General features: G+C 45.4%; 1 protein-coding gene across 1 annotated transcript in view; it reads right to left on the reverse strand.

Moving 5' to 3' along the window:
- Positions 1-21,518, reverse strand: part of LOXL2 (lysyl oxidase like 2) — a 119,291-nt gene that overhangs the window by 54,713 nt on the left and 43,060 nt on the right. Inside the window, exon 4 of the mRNA XM_060693494.2 lies at positions 11,793-12,004. Within this exon, the coding sequence (XP_060549477.1) occupies positions 11,793-12,004 (212 nt within the window). The remainder of the gene's footprint in view (positions 1-11,792; positions 12,005-21,518) is intronic.

Genomic DNA, 21,518 nt, shown 5'->3' on the forward strand with positions numbered 1-21,518 from the left:
AAATATTTTAGGAAATATTGAAAAGGCAGAATATTATATTTCCCTTAAGGAGAAATGGAGAAACATTGTCTCGGAGACAGAAAGCAACCCCCACCTTTCTTAATAGCCCTCAGCAGATGCCAGCACTTAAGAGATAAAGAGCTTATTGAAAGAAGCCAAGTATCTAGGTAGCTCTAGTCATAGGCAAAGCAAATACTGCTGGCAGAAATCCATTCAAGACAGGATATTTCGAAACAAAGGCAGAATGGTAGGATTAGCCCTCACTCAAGATCCAAACCAACCATTAACCCATAATAGGAATTGCCCAACACCCTTTAAGAACACAGGCTCCTTCATTGCATCATCTCAGTTGTACCACCCCCAGCAAACTTCAACCAAACCTGGGAGCTCAGACAACCTATAGAGCCAGCTATGACCCCTACATAACCCCTAAACAGCCAATAGAGTACATGTTCTTGCACAGGAACAGGAAGCTCAAGTGCAAAGCCCAAGAGAAGGTATAAAAAACCCTACACTCTCAACTCCATGTGGTCGGCTGCCCAGAATCCATGTGCTTCTGCTTCATCATTAAACCATCTTTCCAATCAGCCTTCATGTTTCCAGTGTCTTTCTCCCAGCTTGGAACTGAACCAGATGGATGTTTCTTCCCACACTGTCCATTGCCTAAACTTCTGGTCCCTCTCCTCCTCCCAAGGTCATTCCCACAGACCATCAACAAAGCTGACCATTCTTGACTTAAAGGGAGCATTTTAGCAAAGTCATATTGCAACTGCAATGATGAGAGTCAGTAAATAAGAAAAGGAGAAGAAATAACTTTTGGCTTCTTTTCACGAGCATGCTGAACGTTAACTGTAAAACTTCTATAAATTCTTTGTCCATATTAAATGATCTTTAAAATTTATAAATGATTTATTTTAAAAAAATGATTAAAAAGCAATACAAAATGGAATTGAAGGGTTATGAAAGTTAAGGGCAACTTCTAAATTAGTCCAGTTCAGGGGTGAAATGTAAAATTCGTTACTAGCGGTTCTGTGGGCGTGGCTTGGTGGTGGTGAGGGTAATGTGACTGGGTGGGCGTGGCCAACTTTTTTTTTTTTTACTTTTCAAAGCATTTTTTCTAATACTTTGAAAAGCCTCTGCCGATCAGGCAACTCAGCTGGGATCGTCAGAGACTTTTCAAAGCATTTTTTTTGCCACCTCTTCTGCCAAGAAATTGCAGAAAAAAATGCTTTGAAAAGCCTCTGACGATCCCAGCTGAGCTGCGCGATCATCAGAGGCTTTTTTTTTTAACTTTTAAAAGCATTTTTTCGTCGGAAGAGGTTGTAGAAAAAATGCTTTTAAAAGTTTTTTAAAAAAGCCTCTGATGATCCGCGGCTCAACTGGGCATGGTATGGGAGGTGGGGCGTAGGGATTTTTGCTACCAGTTCTCCGAACCACCCGCCGTCATCGCTACCAGATCGGACGATCGGGTCCAAACTGGGAGCATTTCACTCCTGGTCCAGTTGTGTCTTGCTTAAAAAAAAAAACCCTATTCAATTTCAAGTTGTAAGTAGTCAATGAGTCAATTTTATTTATTTTTTTTGTCCAAGCTTGTAAGTAATGCTGGCACTCGACGATACCTATGAGTGAAACACACATGCCCCTTCTACTTTAGATATTTAATCTTGGCTCATGGGTAATCAAGTAGCTACGACAGATCCAAAACTTAAATCAGAAACAGAATGCTTCTGAATATCACGGAGAAAAAAAAAATGCTTTCTCACAATGTGCTAAAATATTGCACAATTTGCTTGCTTTTCACTTAGCGTTGTGTGCAAACACTACCGTGTTTTAAACCGAGATCTGATTAAGCATAATGTATGGAGTCAGTCAACATGGGGGAATTTTCCCCCAAACTGGCCATCCCAACTGGAAATTTGAGGAAACGCAATCCCCAGAAGGCTAAAAGAGAATACTCTAGGAAAAATGCTCAGAAAAATACTACGTTCTCGACCAACCAGGTCCCCCTTTTACTTCCACGGATGACGGAAGCCATGGTCTTACCCATTCTTTTAACAGATTAAGAGTTGGAAGGGACCTTGTGGGTCATCTAGTCCAACCCCCTGCCCAAGAAGGAGACCCTACACCATTTCTGACAGATGGCAGTCCAGTCTCTTCTTGAAAGCTTCCAGGGATGAAGCTCCCACAACTTCTGAAGGCAACTTCTGTTCCATGGGTTGATTGTTCTCACCGTCAGGAAATTTCTCCTTATTTCCAGGTTGAATCTCTCCTGGATCACTTGGTAGTCCTTGGTAGACTTACCACCACAATTGAGCCCCAAATTTCCGTTGCTAAGAGAGACAGTTATTAAGTGAGTTTTGCCCCATTTTACAACCTTTCTTACCCCAGTTGTTAAGTGAATCATTGCAGTTGTTAAATTACTAACACGGCTGTTAAGTGAATCTGGCTTCCCCATTGATTTGGCTTATCAAAAGGTTGCAAGAAGTGATCACACGTCCCCGGTCATAAATACAGGCCTGTTGTGAAGTGTCCTAGTTTTGATCATGTGACCACGGGGATGCTGCAACGGTCATAAGTATGAAAAATGATCATAAGTCACTTTTTTCAGTGCTGTTATACCTCCGAACAGTCACTAAACAAATTGTTGTAAGTCAAGGACTAGCTGTATTTGACTACCAGCAATTCAGAGCTGGTGGTATTAATGGATTTAAGCAGGGGTGAAATCCAGCAGGTTCTGTCAGGTTCTGGAGAACCAGTAGCGGAAATTTTGAGTAGTTTGGAGAACCGGCAAATACCACCTCTGGCTGGCCCCAGAGTGGGGAGGGAATGGGGATTTTGCAGTATCCTTCCCCTGGGGTGGGGTGGGAATGGAGATTTTGCACAATATCCTTCCCCCAGGAGCGGGGAGGAAATGGGGATTTTGCAGTATCCTTCCCCTGGAGTGGGGTGGGAATGGAGATTTTGCAGTATCCTTCCCCTGGAGTGGGGTGGGAATGGAGATTTTGCAGTATCCTTCCCCTAGAAGTGGGGAGGGAATGGGGATTTTGCGGTATCCTTCCCCTGGAGTGAGGAGGGAATGGGGATTTTGCACAATATCCTTCCGCCAGGACGGAATGGGGATTTTGCATTATCCTTCCCCCAGGAGTGGGGAGGGAATGGGGATTTTGCACAATATCCTTCCCCTGGAATGGGGTGGGAATGGAGATTTTGTAGTATCCTTCCCCTGGAGTAGGGAGGGAATGGGGATTTTGCACAATGTCCTTCCCCCAGGAGTGGGGAGGGAATGGGGATTTTGCAGTATCCTTCCCCTGGAGTGGGGAGAGAATGGGGATTTTGCACAATATCCTTCCCCCAGGAGTGGGGAGGGAATAGGGATTTTGCAGTATCCTTCCCCTGCCATGCCTACCAAGCCACACCCACCAAGCCACACCACGCCCACAGAACCAGTGGTAAAAAAAATTGAATCCCACCACTGGATTTTTTTTAAGTCTATCCAAGAAGGCCATTCTTACCCTTTTCTGCTTCTAGAACAGCAGTGTTGACTGAGCTCAAGAAAACAGCACAAAAACGAATCCCCAGATTTTCCAACTCGATTTTTTTCCTTCCCCCTTTAACATAAATTGTCCGCCGAGCAGAAATTAAACGGCATTCTAAAGAGCAAAATTTGGCAGCCAGGATTGGGATGAACTAAACTGTTTGCTTTTGCAAAAGGTCCCATCTGTGACTCATTTCTTCCTCACCGCCCAACAAGAGGTTCTACAGCTTCATACGGGTTACCTCAGCACCTAAATTCTGTGGTTAGAGTTTTTAAAAAATGAAAACTCTCGGCTTGGCAGGCAAATCTGCCTTTTTTTCCCCCTAGACTGCCTACAGAAGCATGAAGCCAGCTTATTGGAAGAGATCCTCAGCTGCAGAACCACAATGTGAGTGGAAGATCCCATCCATGGCGAGAGTAATTTGTATAGAAGGAGACCAGAGGGATGAGACACAGATTAACAGGGCCTCTGGAGTCACGTGTAAAAAGAACTTGGTCCAAGTGACTGGCGAAGACGTGAATGGAAGCTTTCCTTCCCTTGACTCTACAGGTAGCTCTTGACTTACAACCCAACATTTCTGTTGCTAAGTGAATCAGGGCAACGAATCAAGGAGAGAAGCGACCTGGAACGGAGGAGAAATTTCTTGACAGTGAGAACAATGAATTGGTGGAACGAATTGCCTCCAGAAATTGTGAATGCTCCAACAATGGGAACTTTTTAAGAAGAGATTGGACAATCATTTGTCTGAAAGGGGATAGGGTTTCCTGCCTGAGAAGGGGGTTGAACTAGAAGACAAAGAAGAGGGAGTCAAACTATTCTCCAAAGCACCTGAGAGTAGAACAAGAAGCAACGGGTGGAAATTAATCAAGGAGAGAAGCAACTTAGAACTAAGGAGAAATTTCCTGACAGTGAAAACAGTGGAACAACTTGCCTCCAGAAGTTGTGAATGCTCCAACATTGAAAGTTTTTAAGAAGATGTTGGATAACCATTTGTCTGAAATGGTGTAGGGTTTCCTGCCTGGGCAGGGAGTTGGACTAGATGACCTCCAAGTTCCCTTCCAATTTGTTATTCTATTCTAATACCTCCACGGTCCCTTACAACTGTCCTGTCCTATCCTATCCTATCCTATCCTATCCTATCCTATCCTATCCTATCCTATCCTATCCTATCCTATCCTATCCTATCCTATCCTCTTCGAATGTGTTGTGCTGTAAGCTTTATTATTCTTAGCCAGTACTATCAGTGGTTGAGTTGATTAACTGGAATTACAGAGGTTGTAGTCCAACTTATCCAGAAGGTGCCAACATTAAGGAAAGTAGAATTATAACAGTAGCAGAGCTGGAAGGGACCTTGGAGGTCATCTAGTCCAGCCCCCTTCTCACGCAGGAGACCTATACTAGGGATTCGAACTGCCGAATCTTTCTGATTGACAAGCTCAGTGTCTTAGCCACTGACTTAATTGCTTTAATTAATTAACTTAATTCAGTTTTTAAAGAAGAGATTGGACAACCATTTGTCTGAAATGGGATAGGGTTTCCTGCTTGACAAGGGGGGTGGATTAGAAGACCTCCAAGGTCCCTTCCAACTCTGTTATTTTGAATTCTGCCCCATTTCATAACCTTTCTTGCCAGAGTTGTTAAGTGAATCGCAGTCATTTGTTAAGTTAGTAACACGGTTATTAAGAGGATCTGACCTCCCCATCAGTTTTGCTTGTCAAAAGGTCGCAAAAGGTCATCACATGACCCTCGGGGCACTCCAACCGTCATAAATACATGCCAGTTGCCAATCATCCAGATTTTGAACATGTGACCATGGGAATGCTGCAATGGTCGTTAAGTATGAAAAACAGTCATATAAGTTACCTTTTTCAGTGCAGTTGTAACTTCAAAGCAGGGGTGAAATGCTCCAGGTTTGGACTGGATCGCCCGATCCAGTAGTGATGGAGGCGGGTGGTTCAGAGAATCGGTAGCAAAAATCCCTGCTCCCTCATTGCCCAGCTGAGCTGCATGATCATCAGAGGCTTTTTTTCTTTTAAAAGCCTCTGACGATCCAAGCTGAGTTGCTTGATCATCAGAGGCTTTTTTTCTTTTAAATGCCTCTGACGATCCAAGCTGACCTGCATGATCATCAGAGGCTTTTTTTCTTTTAAAAGCCTCTGACGATCCAAGCTGAGTTGCCTGATCATCAGAGGCTTTTTTTCTTTTAAAAGCCTCTGACGATCCAAGCTGAGTTGCCTGATCATTAGAGGCTTTTTTTCTTTTAAAAGCCTCTGACGATCCAAGCTAAGTTGCCTGATCGTCAGAGGCTTTTTTTCTTTTAAAAGCCTCTAACGATCCAAGCTGAATTGCCTGATCGTCAGAGGCATTTAAAAGAAAAAAAAGCCTCTGATGATCAGGCAACACAGCTGGGATTATCAGAGCCTTTTGAAAGCATTTTTTTACAACCTCTTCGCTGAAAAGGTTGTAGAAAAAATGGTTTTAAAAGTAAAAAAAAAAATGGCCACACCCACCCAGTCACATTACTCCCCCCACCAAGCCACGCCCACAGAACCGGTAGTAATAAATTTTAGATTTCACCACTGCTTCAAAGGGTCAGTAAATGAACTGTTATAAGTCAAGGACTATCTGTATATGAATCTACAAGAGTAAGTTTTTTAAAGGAGAAAAGGAGATGCTACGGGTTGAGTTGCAACAGAAAGAAGCTGATAAATTCTTTTGCTGGGTTTTGAAATTGAGTCGTTTTGGGTCAGCTGCTAAGGAGGGTCAGGGCAGGGGCAAGTGTTGGTTGTCCTTATTTTGCTTTCAGTGACTATCTCTACCTTCTGCCACACGCAACTGGAAAACTACAGAAGATTGAGTCCACGTTACTCTGCAAGCAATACATAAAATAGAGGAAACAAAGCATGCATGTTTATAGTAGCTGACAATCACTAAGCAAACTTGGCTGATCTCAAAAGGCTAAACATTGGCAGGTCTGGAAATCTGACAGCTGTAGCATGGCCTGGGGAATAAAAATAGGTTGGGAAATGGAGATGGCAAACCACGTCATCACGCAGTGAAGAAAACTTCACAGCATGTTCATGAAGTCACCAGAAGTCAACTTATTGAAGGAAGTTTTGGCCTTAACTTTCCTGGGAGTGAATAAAAAGTTTGGTGCATAACCCTGGGATTATACAATAGCAATAGTAATAGCACTTAAGATTTATACACCGCTTCACAGTGCTTTCCAGCCCTCTCTAAATGTTTTACGGAGTCAGCCTCTTGCCCCCAACAATCTGGGTCCTCATTTTACTGACCTCAGAAGGATGGAAGGCTGAGTCAACCTTGAACCAGTCAGGATCGAACTCCTGGCAGTGGGCAGAGTTAGCCTGCAATACTGCATTCTAACCACTGCGCCACCAGAAAGAAGAATGAGAAAGGGAACAAGAGAGGGAGGGAGGGAGGGAGGGAGGGAGGAAGGAAGGAAGGAAGGAAGGAAGGAAGGAAGGAAGGAAGGAAGGAAGGAAGGATAGCAATAGCACTTGGACTTATATACCAGTTCACAGTGCTTTCCAGCCCTCTCTAAACGGTTAACAGAGTCAGCCTCTTGCCCCCCAAAAATCTGGGTCCTCATTTGACCCACCTCGGAAGGATGGAAGGCTGAGTCAACTTTGAACCAGTCAGGATCGAACTGCTGGCAGTAAGCAGAGTCAGCCTGCAATACTGCATTCTAACCACTGCGCCACCAGAAAGAAGAATGAGAAAGGGAACAAGAGAGGGAGGGAGGGAGGGAGGGAGGGAGGGAGGGAGGGAGGAAGGAAGGAAGGAAGGAAGGAAGGAAGGAAGGAAGGAAGGATAGCAATAGCACTTGGACTTATATACCAGTTCAGAGTGCTTTCCAGCCCTCTCTAAGCGGTTAACAGAGTCAGCCTCTTGCCCCCGAAAAATCTGGGTCCTCATTTGACCCACCTCGGAAGGATGGAAGCAGTGGTGGGTTGCTCCCGGTTCTGTCCAGTTCTTTAGAACTGGTAGTAAAAGTGGCGAGAGGCTCCGCCCACCCACCCGGATGTCATAATTGACGATCTGCACATGCGCAGAAGCGCACACACTCTCCCGTTGTGAACCGGTGGTAAAGGTAAGTAGAACCCACCCCTGGATGGAAGGCTGAGTCAACTTTGAGCCGGTGAGAATCGAACTGCTGGCAGGCAGGAGAATTAGCCTGCAATACTGCATTCTAACCACTTCACTACATTAATGCAATATAAGCAATCCTTGACTTACAACAGTTCATTTAGTGCAGTGTTTCTCAACCTTGGTAGCTTGAAGATGGGTGGACTTCAACTCCCAGAATCCCCCAGCCAGCGCTGCTGGCTGGGGGATTCTGGGAGTTGAAGTCCACCCATCTTCGAGCTACCAAGTTTGAGAAACACTGATTTAGTGACTGTTCAAAGTTCCAACAGCACTGAAAAAAGTGGCTTATGACCATTTTTCACACTTATGACCGTTGCAGCATCCCTGTGGTTACGTGATCAAAATCCGGCCACTTGGCAACTGATTTATATTTATGATGGTTGCAATGTCCTCGTGGTCATGTGTTACCTTTGGCGACCTTCTGACGAACAAAATCAACGGGGAAAACCAGTACTAATTTAACAACTGCAGTTCAATTTTTTCTGAAGATCTTCCTTTTCCCAAACAGTTTGTAAAACAATTTTGTTTTTATTAGTTTGGATGAAGCATGCTTTAAAAGTGTTTGATCTTATCGGGAGTAGATTAGAACCGTAACTATGACAGAAGGGGGAAATGACTAAATGCAACCCAGACAAGTTAATGTACAGAGTAAGGGCTGAATGTAATTTAAATGATTTCAAATTCAGCATTACCCTGGCCCCATCATCTCTTTGGAATCATTCCCTGAAGGCCAAGTTGGGGCTTTTACCATAAACAATGTTGTGTACTCTGCCCTTAGCAACAGTTGCTGAGAGGCAATTCCCCATTTTGGAAATATTTAAGAGGATTTCGTGCTGTTTCTGGTGGCCGGGTGAAAATTTCATTTGTCTAAATTGGACTTTCTCAACATGACCAGAGGTGGGTTTTAGCAGGTTCTGACCAGTTCTGGAGAACCGGTAGCGGAAATTTTGAGTAGTTCGCAGAACCGGTAGAAAAAATTCTGGCTGGCTCCGCCCCCATCTATTCTCTGCCTCCCAAGTCCCAGCTGATCGGGAGGAAATGGGGATTTTGCAGTAACCTTCCCCTGGATTGGGGAGGGAATGGAGATTTTACAGTATCCTTCACCTGCCACGCCCACCAAGCCACAGAAGCGGTAGTAACAATTTTTTTGAAACCTACCACTGAACATGACCCTCTGTGTGAGAAGATGGAGGAGTGTGTACCGATGGCCACTGTTCCACTGTGTGAGTATGGTGGGGCGGGCTGCGGTTCGGTGAAGAAGATGTGCTGCCATAGCACTACACAAACCCAGAGGAGCCGGAGATGGCTGCTACCAGGTGGAGAAGGGTGCAGAGATGACCCCCGTGGGTGGAACCGGTGCTGCAGGCATGTGTGCATACTTGCTATTGAGTATGAAATTTCTGAGATCTCATCCTATGTGGCCAGACTCCTCTGGAGAATAAGTCTAAGTGATTCCTGGAGTGATTGATGCTCAACCTTCCCTGACAGTTTCTCCATTGACTTTGCTTTTGTGAAGCCAAGAGAGAAGTTTGCAAATGGCGGTCATGCATATACAACTATCAGAAGTGCAAACATTGGATTGCAATTATGTGACAGGATTTCGGCAGAGGTGGGATTCAACCGGTTTGCACCACTTTGGCTGAACCAGTTGTTAAATTGCTGGCTGGCCCCGCCCCGCCCCTTCCGGAAGTCCCCACGCACCCCGTTTTGGCTCCAATGTAAGTGCAGGGAGGGCCAAAATGGGGGGGGGGGCGGGACTACGTCTCCCCCCCAGTGGCCTGCTTTTGTTCCCAGGGTGCTGCAGGGAGGCTTTGTTGTGGTCCACCAGCAGCCTGTGGAGCTGGCAGCAGAGTCGGACAGTGAGGAGGCTGGGGAGGACCATGGGCCAGTCCTGGAGTCTGGGGAAGGCTCGGACGAGGACTCTGCTTTGAAGGCAGAGAAAGGGCCATCTGGGAGGGATGTGCTGCCTCCGGAGCCTCCAGAGTCAGACATCAGCGAGGCAGAGAAACAGGGGGAGCCTGTTCCCAATGCGCGCATGGGCAGAGCTGCCAGAAGGCAAGAACAGTTAAAACAAAAGGGACGACTCGGGAGTAGGGCTTGGAGATGATTGGCCCCTCCCATAAGACTTAAAAGAGGAGCAAAGGAACATGGGCCTTTGCAGGAAGCAACATTTGTTCATTCAGTTCAGCTTAAAGCCTGAAGCTCTGTTTGATTCTGGACTCCATGTGGCTTTGTCAATTAGGTCTTTGGCAGCGTGTCAAGGGAGATAAAGGTGAGTGATTATCAGCCTTATCCCGAAGGACTCTTGACAACTATTTGGGACTCATCTGTGAATGAACAGAATTCACAGCTGTTAAAATAAAAGAGGTTTTTGGGACTACTCGTGTGCTTTACTGACTCAGGAGGCCTAGGTCAGAACAGGCTTACTAGGCCCAAAATGGGACACTGGTGGGGAGGGGGTGTACCACCACCACCCCCGGCGGTCCATTTTTTTCTCCCAGGGAGGTGCAGGAGGCTGCGTGGGCATTAACATACTGCAATTCTAACTGTATTGTTGGTGATGATCATTTAAGCAATTGCTTTTCCTTGTAAGCTTCTCCAGGAATTTGTTGGGTTGAAGGAAAGGAGATAAATGAATCACGAATGATAGGATGTAGCCATTTTCCTACTTTCGACTGACCGAAATGACCCTACTGAAGAGAGGAAAGACTTAGTCACCAAGCCTGAAGACCGTTCCCTCAGGACAGGCAGTTGTGATTCAACTGACAGAGCAGATAACCAGATTTATTCTGAGTGAGCAGTTAAGCAGGCGATCCTACTCCATGTAAAGCAGCAACCAGCTCACCCGAAGGTAGAGATATAACCAGGGTGGAGACTAGAGATCCCAAGGAAGCCAGAACATTGGTGTAGACACGTGATTGTTTCTCCCCCACGTGTAAAACAAAACACGCCTGGCCATCTGGAATCACTTCCACACCAATGATTTGTAAATATATTATACATAAAAACCCGGGATGGCCTTAAGAAATCCACTGTGATGCGGTTTTTAAGAATTCCATTCCATAAACCTTCCTTCTTTCTTTTCATTTTAATTGCATTATTTTTCACTAACGAAGTATTTGAAACTTGGAAAATGAAATCTTGCAAAGAGAGGAGACTAGAGGGGAAAAAAAATCCTTCATGGAAACTTGAAGAGCAAGCATGGAAAGCAGAGACTTGGTACCTTCAGACCTCCCTCCATCTTTGGTCAGGACAAACTGTTCAAATTATATTGCTCAAGAGAATATGCTTTACAGCTGTCCGAAGGCCTCTTTTTGTCAAAAACGATGAAGGAAATTAAGAGTTGAAGCCCTTCAGACGTTGACAACAAAACACACAGAAACTACCAGAATTTTTCCAACTCCTGTTTGGAAAGGGCTGGATCCAAATAGATCTGCATATGCATTGTATTCTTGAAGTTTAAGAATGTAACCATCCAGAGGTGGGTTTCAACAGGTTCTGGCCAGTTCTGGAGAACCGGTAGCGGAAATTTTGAGTAGTTAGGAGAACCGGTAGTAAAAATTCTGACTGGCCCCGCTCCCTTCTATTCTCTGCCTCCCAAGTCCCAGCTGATTGGGAGGAAATGGGGATTTTGCAATAACCTTCCCCTGGAGTGGGGTGGGAATGGAGATTTTACAGTATCCTTCCCCTGGAGTGGGGAAGAAATGGAGATTTTACAGTAATCTTCCCCTGGAGTCGGGAGGAAATGGAGATTTTACAGTATCCTTCCCCTGGAATGGGGTGGGAATGGAGATTTTACAGTATCCTTCCCCTGGAGTTGGGAGGAAATGGAGATTTTACAGTATCCTTCCCCTGGAATGGGGAGGAAATGGGGATTTTGCAGTATCCTTCCCCTGGAGTGGGGTGGGAATGGAGATTTTGCAGTATCCTTCCCCTGGAGTGGGGTGGGAATGGAGATTTTGCAGTATCCTTCCTTTGCCATGTCCACCAAGCCACACCACAGGCACCATGCCACGCCCAGAGAACCGGTAGTAAAAAAATTTGAATCCCACCCCTGTAACCATCCCTTAGAAAACTGCCTCTTACTTGTAGGCTCTGACGTTGTATTTCTTCTCTGCCGGAAAGCCGAACATGCCGCAGACAACACGGGAATTTTTGTTGGTCCAGTTTTTGTCGCAGATCTGTTTCCAAGTACCCCCTTCTTTGACCTCCACGTAACCCTCCGTTACAGGGATGCGTTTGCGAGACGCTGAAAAGACGGCCCGTATTCGGACATCTTCTACTTTGATGTTTGTGTTCTAAGGAATGTAAGGAAGATAAGAGTTTCTGTTTTAGGCATAGGCTGCTGGAATATATAAAGGCCAGAGGGGGGGAAATAATCCTTTAAACCAGGGGTGTCAAACTCAAGGCCCGGGGGCCAAAGCCGGCCTGTGGGGTGCTTAGATCTGGCCCGCAGTGCCTCTGCCAGCAAAAACGGAGTTCGGGAGGGCCACATGAGGCCCTCAGAGGCTCCATTTTCGACCGTGATAGACTCCTGCAACCCTCTGCCAGTGAAAACGGAGCTCGGGGGGGCTGCACGGGCTCCGTTTTTGCTGGCAGAGGGCTTCAGGAGACCCTCACGGCTGAAAATGGAGCCCAAGTGGGCCGTCCATGGCCTCCCTGAGCTCTGTTTTAACTGGCAGAGGGCTGCAGGAGGCTGTTGTGGCTGAAAACAGACCCCAGGTGAGCTGAGTGACATCAAGCTGACCACTCCCCCTGGCCACTCCCCCCTGGTCCCCTGAGGTAAAACACAACCCTGATGTGGCCCTCAATGAAATTGAGTTTGACACCCCTGCTTTAAACCAACCAACCAACCAACCCACAAACTCCCTTTAAAGTAGAGTTGTGAAAAGCTGCACAGTATTTCTGGCATAGCGCTTCATAGAAGTCACTAGACGTCTTCGAACAAATCACTTCCTCTCAACCCAACCTTCACTTCGACATTTTTTTCCCCCTTTACGTTTTATTGTAACGCCTTTGCTTATTGTGAGTCGTTAAGAATCAGGTGACATAAATGCATAAATCAATAAATCTAGAAGGACCAAATATCACAGATGGATTCATCCAAACTTGTGCGCTAAAATCAATCGATTTCTTTCCGGTAATGCTGGACAGAAAATCGTGGTTCTCCAAAGATTCAACAAATGAACAGATTAACGGAGTTGCAAGCAGGGATGAAATCTACTTACCTTCCTTACTGGTTCGGAAGCATGCACGCGTGTCATATGCATGCACAGACCTTCTGCACATGCGTAAAACCTTCTGAGCATGTGCAGAAGGTAAAAATCATATTACTTCCTGGTTAAAACCAGGAAGTAATGACACCCAGGCGGGTGGTTGGAGCTTCACTCCACCATCGCTACCGGATTGCCGAACCAACAGCGAAGATTGGCTACCAGACTGAGCGATCTGGTCCGATCCGGGAGCATTTCACTCCTCCTTGTGGGTTATCTAGTCCAACCCCCACCCACCCAAGCAGGAGAATTTACACCATTTCTGACAAATGGCAGTCCAGTCTCTTCTCGAAAGCTTGCAGCGATGAAAATTTGGATTGCTGGATTCAGAGTCCAGAGGGCTAACCGTTCCACTTGTTGAATCAGGACTTCAGTTGCCACAACTATCTTGGGAGTTGTTGCTTAGCAGCCTTTGAGGGTCCCAGCTCCCCACCTTTCTGTTGTGGCTCCGTTGCCTGAGCCTGGGCTATCGACAGATGCAGACTCTGAGAGTGAGGGAGAGGAGTTGGCAAGGCCTCCCTCTCCAGGACCCTCCTCTCTGGCAATGCCTCCGGAGGACACCGAAGGCCAAACGATAGGCTCAGAGCCAAGCATGTCCCCGCAGCCACAGGTGGACAGCGACGAAGAAGATAAGTGCTGGCTGGATCCTCGGCAGAGGCACAGGGAGAAGCATGCACAGCAGAGGGGAAGGAGTGCCAGAGATTAGCTGAGTCACTGGACCACACCCCACAGGGTATAAATGTGGGTGTGGTGGCCGGTTCAGTTTGTGACGAGCAAAAACTGGAAATAATCCATGATCTCTGCGTTACTGGACTTTGCCTGCTTTATCAGACTGCATTTGGATTAATCCTTGTATTGTTGAAACTCTGCCTGTTTTATCGGAATGCTTGCAGTCTAATCTTTGTTTTGTGTGAGTAAAGTCTGAATTGGCAGCTAGCCACTGGGTTGCTGCCACCTTTATCTTCAAAGAGTTTTGTCGTGTGGCTTATTAACTCCGGGCCGTCTGTGGGGGTGCGTGTGTGGTACAGGGACAGAACACCTTCACACTTGTGGTTTCGTCTCGCTAAAGGTAGAAAAATTTAATCCATGATTTTCTAAGACTCCTGTGTTTTGCTTGGGAGAACAGCATGGAGTGCTGAAACTATGAGTGGGGATGAGTCACAAAAGTGAAGTATTTCCATATTCCTGCCTACGTGAAACTTCCAGCAGAGCCAATCCCAACGGGCTCTTATTGGCTTTTATTGGAGAGGACTGAGCAGTCTCGGAAAAAATGCTCTTTGCTGCACCAATAAGTAGCTAAAAAGGGAACTAATTCCAGAGAAGGTTTATGTACTTCTCTGCCACCCAGCAAGGCCGGGTTTCTATTTCATGACCTCAGGGCTGTGGAATTCTTCTCTTCCCATTTATAAACGCAATACCTCCGAAGGGCAAAAGTGTTTAAAATGCTTATTATAGAATAACTGGAAATCAAAGTTTTCAACGGAAGTTGGATTTCACCCAATCCACCGTTTCTCCGTGCCGGCATGCAATCAACAGAAAAGATGAAGCTTAAAAAAATATATGGGAATTTTGAAAAATATATTCAATAAAAATCGGGGATGCCTGGACATCATAGTAAAAAGTACTAAATTGAAAATGAATACAGCAATAGAGAGAGATGGAAGAAGGTGTGGGGAGATGGAAGGAAGGGAGAAGGAGAGAGAGGAATAGAAGAAAGGGAAGAGGAGAGGAAGAAAGGGAGGGGAAATAAGAGTAGGAGAGAAGGTAGCTAGGGAGGAAGAAAGGAGGAGGGGGAGAAAGGAAGGGGAAGTAGAGAAGGAGTAGAGCTCCTGCGCGAGCTGCACTGGCTCCCGGTGGTCTTCCGGGTGCGCTTCAAGGTTTTGGTTACCACCTTTAGAGCGCTCCATGGCTTAGGACCTGGTTACCTACGAGACCGCCTACTACCACCAATAGCCTCCCACCGGCCGGTACGCTCTCATAGAGAGGGGCTCCTCCGGGTGCCGTCGGCCAAACAATGTTGCTTGGCAGCACCTAGGGGGAGAGACTTCTCTGTGGGGGCACCTACTATCTGGAATGAGCTACCCCCGGAGATACGGAGGATCCCGGATCTGCGCACCTTCCGCCGCGCTCTCACTACTTTTTTATTCCATCAGGCGGGCCTGGCCTAATCTTTTCCCTCTTTTTTAATTATGTAAATTTTAATCAGTTTTTAAATGATTTGGGTGTTTTAATGTGTCTGGGCCAAATTGTCTAATTTGATTTTATTCTGTTTTTAAATTTTGTATTTATGTATTTTTACTGTTTTGGCTGTTCACCGCCCTGAGTCCTTCGGGAGTAGGGCGGTATATAAATCAAATAAAGATAAAGATAAAGAAGATAAAGGAGTAGGAGAGGAGGGAAGAAGAAGGTAGGAAGGATAAAAGAAGGGAGGGAGGGAGAGGAAAGAGAAGAGAAAGAGAAGAAAGATTGCTGTAAAACAAAAATAATGAAATGGAAGAAAGGTAATCCCGAACATGTTTAAATGTATTAAAATAAAGAATGAATTATCAAAGAATTAAAAGAAAATACATCTGATTAAAAATGGAGAAATTAGAACTGGAGGGCAAAAGAAAAAAAGAATGTTGTTTATATAAACAAGCATAGAAATATTAAGGTATGATTAAAAAATATGGAAAAAGAATACTTTGGCAGAAATTGTGAGTAAGTAAAATGTATTTGGATATGACAAGTTGTATAAGATGATATGATATGGCCAATACTTGGTTTCATAAAATATGTGGGTGGGTGTGAAGGAAAAAAAAAAAACACTAATAAAACTTGACTCAAAGAGATGAAGCTTGCGCTAAGCTTTCAACGCTGATTTTTGGAGCCAACAAGCGTCATTTAAACGAGACAACAAATGTGTAGATGAAATACAACACATTTTCCATTTCAAAGCAATACTGGCTTGCCATGATTATAGCCTAAAACATTAAAAAGATATTAACAGTGTGGAGAGAAATGAATGAATACAATAAGAAATTGTATTCCTTTCTGATTTGGATCTTATATAGCTTGGATAGCTCATATACTGCTAGTCCTCGACTTACAACAATTCATTTAGTGACTGTAACACCGGCGCTGAAAAAAGTGACTCGTGACCGTTTTTCACACTTATGACCGTTGCGGCATCCCCATAGTCATGTGATCAAAATTCAGATGTTTGGCAACCGGTTCATACTTATGACGGTTGCAGCGTCCCAGGGCCATGCGATCCCCCTTTTACGACCTTCTGACAACCAAAGTCAATGGGGAAGTCAGATTCACTTAACAACTGTGTTACTAACAACTGCAATGATTCACTTAACAACGGTGGCAAGAAAAGTTGTTAAATGGGGCAAAACTCGCCGAACAAATGTTTCACTTAGCAACAGAAATTTTGGGCTCAACTGTTGTTGTAAGTTGAGGACTACCTGTATTTTAGAGATTAATGGATGAGAAGATGACAGACTGAAATAATGTTGCCATCAAGAAATGGACAAAACAACATATAGACTTGAAACCAGAGATGTTTTTGTTGGGCATTCTACCTGTTCTGTCCCAGCTACGGACCCCAAAGAACGCAGCACACACTAACTCTATACAAAGCTTATTTTACTCAAATAACTTAGTCTTTATCATTCAAAGGCTGTTAATGCACTGTCTTAACAGCCTACCAGAATTCTAAGATAAGGTAATCACAGTCTTACTAGAGTTGGCAGAAAGCCCAGAAGCAATTTTGCAGACACGAAAGAGAGTGAACTAAAGTTGTTCTCTACAGCTTGTTGCAAGTGGTGTTCCTTCTTAAATAGGCTAAGGGAATGGCCAATTAGCCCCAAGCCTTACTCTCAAGGAGACCTCCTCCTGAGGAGCCACTCCTGCCTTTTGGGCGCTCTGCGTGCCTGTGCATTGAGAAGAGGCTCCTCCTCTTCGTCCTCTTCACTTAAAGGAGCTTCTGGAGGTTCTGAAGGCCCTGGCTCAATCCCTGCCTCTGGCACCACATCTTCTCCAGCCTCCTCACTGTCCGACTCGAGCGCCAGCTGCACAGGCTGCTGGTGCACCACCACACCAGCCTCCTTGTTGTCGGAATCAGCTACAATCTGCACAGGCCGCTGACGGGCCACAACACTACCGGAAAAATATGATAAAAAGACTATATATCTGATTTTGCATATACTGACCGCAACTAGAATTGTATTTGCACAGCAATGGAAAAATGATGAGATTCCGTCAGAGGGGAATATAATTAAGAAAACATTAGAATACGCAGAAATGGATAGATTAAGACAATTTAAGACAATTTAAATGTCTCTGTTGTGATGGGGGTAACAGGTTTGTGTATCATTACCCAAAGAAGAAACATTTTTACTTAATTTGGGATAATTTACCCAGATTTGGCAAGTACTGGGATTAAGAGACCCAGTCCCTTATATAATTTACCCACTCTCCCTGTTATTTGCGCTTCTCTGTTCTCCTTCCAATTCATCAGCATATTATTATTATTATTATTATTATTATTATTATTATTATTATTATTATTATTATTATTTGATTTATATACTGCCCTACTCCCGAAGGACTCAGGGCGGTGAACAGCCAACAATAAAATACATACAACTTTGTCCAAAACTGGACAAACAAGTACCAATGTAGCCTAAAGCATAAAGCAGAGTTGTTATTTGCTGTAATCTCAATATTACAATATCAGTGCCATCCAGTGGTGGGATTAATTTTTTTTTTTTACTACCAATTCTGTGGGCGTGGCTTGGTGGATGTGACAGGGGAATGATACTGTAAAATCTCCATTCCCACCCCATTCCAGGGGAAGGATACTGCAAAATCCCCATATCCTCCCGATCAGCTGGGACTCAGGAGGCAGAGAATAGATGGTGGCGGGGCCAGTCAGAGGTGGTATTTACCGGTTCTCTGAACTACTCAAAATTTCCGCTACCGGTTCTCCAGAACTGGTCAGAACCTGCTGAATACCACCTCTGGTGCCATCCAAAAATGCCGTGGCTCTGTTGGCAGTTGCACCACGTTGCTGGCTCATGCTTCATGTGTGGCTCACCAGAACAGATGCTAGAAAAGAAATTAGTGCGCAAAGCTCAAAAAGATGTGCAACTTCAGCCATCTGTTATAATCTTTCTCTCTGTGTAGCATATGGATTTTGTGGCCTGGAAGGGCTCCTGTTCTGCTTGGACAAGCCAACATATGGAGTGAGAAAAATCCAAGGAAAAAACACAGCTCAGTTTGGGTGTCGAAAAGCAGCTGCTATATCATGAGGTCTGATGAGCTAACTTGGCTCCTAGTCAGAGCTGATGTGGGGAAGTTTTGAGTCAGTAGTCCCATTGGTGCAGTGAGATACCTAAGTATCAGGGACCTCAGCCGGGATGGGGGGGACACTCTCTTCTCACTGGGACATGCTCCAAAAATTGGAGAGAGAGAGAGAGAGCAAGAAGGAGCAGGAGAAGGAGAGTAGACTAGAGTACATTTTTGTGGCTGGAGTGAATGGACAAGCTGGAGAGAAGTTGTAAGTGAATTGTGTATTGCAAGTGTCGATTCCTGCTTAAGAATAGAAGAACAGTCCAGGGGATTCTTCCGTGGGAGAAAGGAAGACTCAGAGAAACAAGCTCCACCCAAGCCCTGAGAGAGGAAAGAGACTGGTGCAGGTGGCAGCTTTGCCCAAGACCCTGGAGAGGATGGAGATCGGGGAGAAATACTACCGGTTTGGGCCGGTTCGTACAAACCGATAGTAAAAGATGCTTTAAATTTTTTTTTAAAAGGTTCCGACAATTGTGCGGCACAGCTGATTGTCACAGCTGATTGTCACAGCTGATTGTCGGAACTTTTTAAAATCTTTTTTAGTTAAAAAATGCTTAAAAAGTAAAAAAAAAGTTAGCCACACCCACCCAGTCACATGACACCGCCCCCTCCCCACCAAGCCATGCCCACAGAACCGGTAGGGAAAATTTTTGAATTTCACCACTGATGCAGAGAATCAATTGCTTGTACGGAATCCCTGACTGAAGACAGAGGAAGGAAACTGGAAAAGACAATCCTTCTACCAAGGCAGAAGAAGGTGAGCAGCTGCAAACTCTGCTGGACTTATCTCTAAAGGTTTTGGTTTTTTTTAATTTGATTTATATGCCGCCCTTCTCCGGAGACTCAGGGCAGCTTACAGTGTGTTAAGCAATAGCCTTCATCCTTTTGTATATTTTTACAAAGTCAGCTCATTGCCCCCACAAACTGGGTCCTCAATTTACCTACCTTAGAAAGGATGGAAGGCTGAGTCAACCTTGAGCCTTGGAGAGATTCGAACTTACTAATTGCAGACAGCTGGAGTTAAATTACAATGCATTAGTCTGCTGAGCTATCCAGGCTCCTAGATAAGGTAAAGGTAAAGGTTTCCACTGTCCAGTCATGTCCAACTCTAAAGGGCGGTGCTGATCTCCATTTCTTAACTGAGGGAGCCACCATAGTCTGAAGATGCTTCTGTGGTCATGTGTCCAGCATGACTATACACTGAGGCCAGTGGTGGAATTCAGATTTTTTTACTACCGGTTCTGTGGGTGTGGCCTGGTGGGCATGGTGTGGCTAGGTGGGTGTGGCTTGGTGGGCGTGGCAAAATCCCCATTCCCTCCCCACTCCTGGGGGAAGGATATTGCAAAATCTCCATTCCCACCCCACTCTGGGGCCAGCCAGAGGTAGTATTTGCCAGTTCTCCGAACTACTCAATATTTCCGCTATCGGTTCTCCAGAACTTGTCAGAACCTGCTGAATAGCATCCCTCGCTGAGGCACACGGAATGCTGTTGCCTTCCCACCGAAGTGGTACCTATTTATCTAATCACATTTGCATGCTTTAGGTTGGCAGGAGCTGGGCAAGGAGCCGAGCCCACCCTCTTGCGCCATCCTTGAACCCAGGCTGTCAACAGACAAGCTCAACGTCTTTAACCACTGAGCCATAAGCCCCAGCGGATTTATATCTACTGAACTTTTATAGTTGACTCCAGATCGCCTAATTCCTGGTTCAACAGTTCAGCCACAATACTTCACTGCTTCTCTGCACAGATATTTCAACAATTACTATGTTAACCGCAGTGTGGAAGACAAGATTTCCCATAACATCCTTTCTGCTTTTTTCCAATTCTCAAGATTTCGTTAAGTGACTCATATATTTTTTTTCTCATGGGGTATTTCCATGAGCGGTCCTGCAATAACCTCATTCTTTAAGGTTTCCATCATAGTTATAATATAATTGACAGATAGATTTTCTAATAATTGCACATGGAATTGAGGAATGGGGGAATTGGAGGGAAAAAAATGAAATTTAGGAGGAAAAGGTAACGTCTCACCATAACAAGTTTATTCCATTGACTTGGGATATGAGTTGCCTACATGTTCCCACCACATTGTGTAAGCTACTAACACATTTGGCAACTGGTAACTCTTTATGGTATTTTTACTGACATCACCAGGCCTGAAAAGTTAATGATTTGTGGATTTCTAAATGACTAAGGCATGGGTTATGAGAAGAAAAGATATTTGCTGGGATCCTCTCGCTGCTCCTGTTCAACATTTATGTGAAGCCGCTGGGTGAGATCATCCGTGGTTTTGGGGTACGATGCCATCTGTACGCTGATGATACTCAGCGTACATGCTTCGACTCAACCCTTCCAAGACCGAGTGGCTGTGGATGCTGGCGTCCCGATACAGTCAGCTGGTGCCATCGCTGGCTATTGGAGGCGAGTCATTGACCCCCACAGAGGGGGCTCGCAACTTGGGTGTCCTCCTGGACACACGGCTGTCTTTAGAAGAGCATATGACGGCCGTGGCCAGGGGGGCTTTTTATCAGGTTCGCCTGATACGCCAGTTGCGCCCCTTTCTGGATCAGGACTCCTTATGCATAGTCACCCATGCCCTCATCACGTCTCGCCTGGACTACTGCAACGCTCTCTACATGGGGCTCCCCTTGCGGAGCACCCGGAGGCTCCAACTGGTCCAGAATGCGGCCGTGCAGGTGATTATGGGAGCGACGTGGCGCTCCCATGTAACACCTCTCCTGCGCGAGCTGCACTGGCTCCCGGTGGTATTCCGGGTGTGCTTTAAGGTGTTGGTTCCCATCTTTAAAGCGCTCCATGGCTTAGGGCCAGGGTACTTCCAAGACCGCCTGCTGTTACCGATAACCTCCCACCGGCCAATACACTCTCACAGAGAGGGCCTCCTCAAGGTGCCGTCGGTCAAGCAATGTTGGCTGCCGGTCCCCAGGGGGAGATCCTTCTCTGTGAGGGCACCCGCCCTGTGGAATGAGCTACCTCTGGAGTACGACTGATCCCGGACCTCCCTACCTTCCGTAAGGCCCTGAAGATTTATCTATTCCAGCAAGCCGGCCTAGCCTAAAGGGTTTTTAATGGGATTTTTAAATTTTATAGACTTGGGGTTTTAAATTGGGAGGCCGATTGATTTAATCTCTTTTAATTATCTTAACTTTTTTATTGTATGTATTTTAATTTTGGCTGTTC

The sequence above is a fragment of the Pantherophis guttatus genome, chromosome 9, assembly GCF_059756535.1.
Source record: "Pantherophis guttatus breed Tessera chromosome 9, ASM5975653v1, whole genome shotgun sequence".
Taxonomy (NCBI): Eukaryota; Metazoa; Chordata; class Lepidosauria; order Squamata; family Colubridae; genus Pantherophis; species Pantherophis guttatus.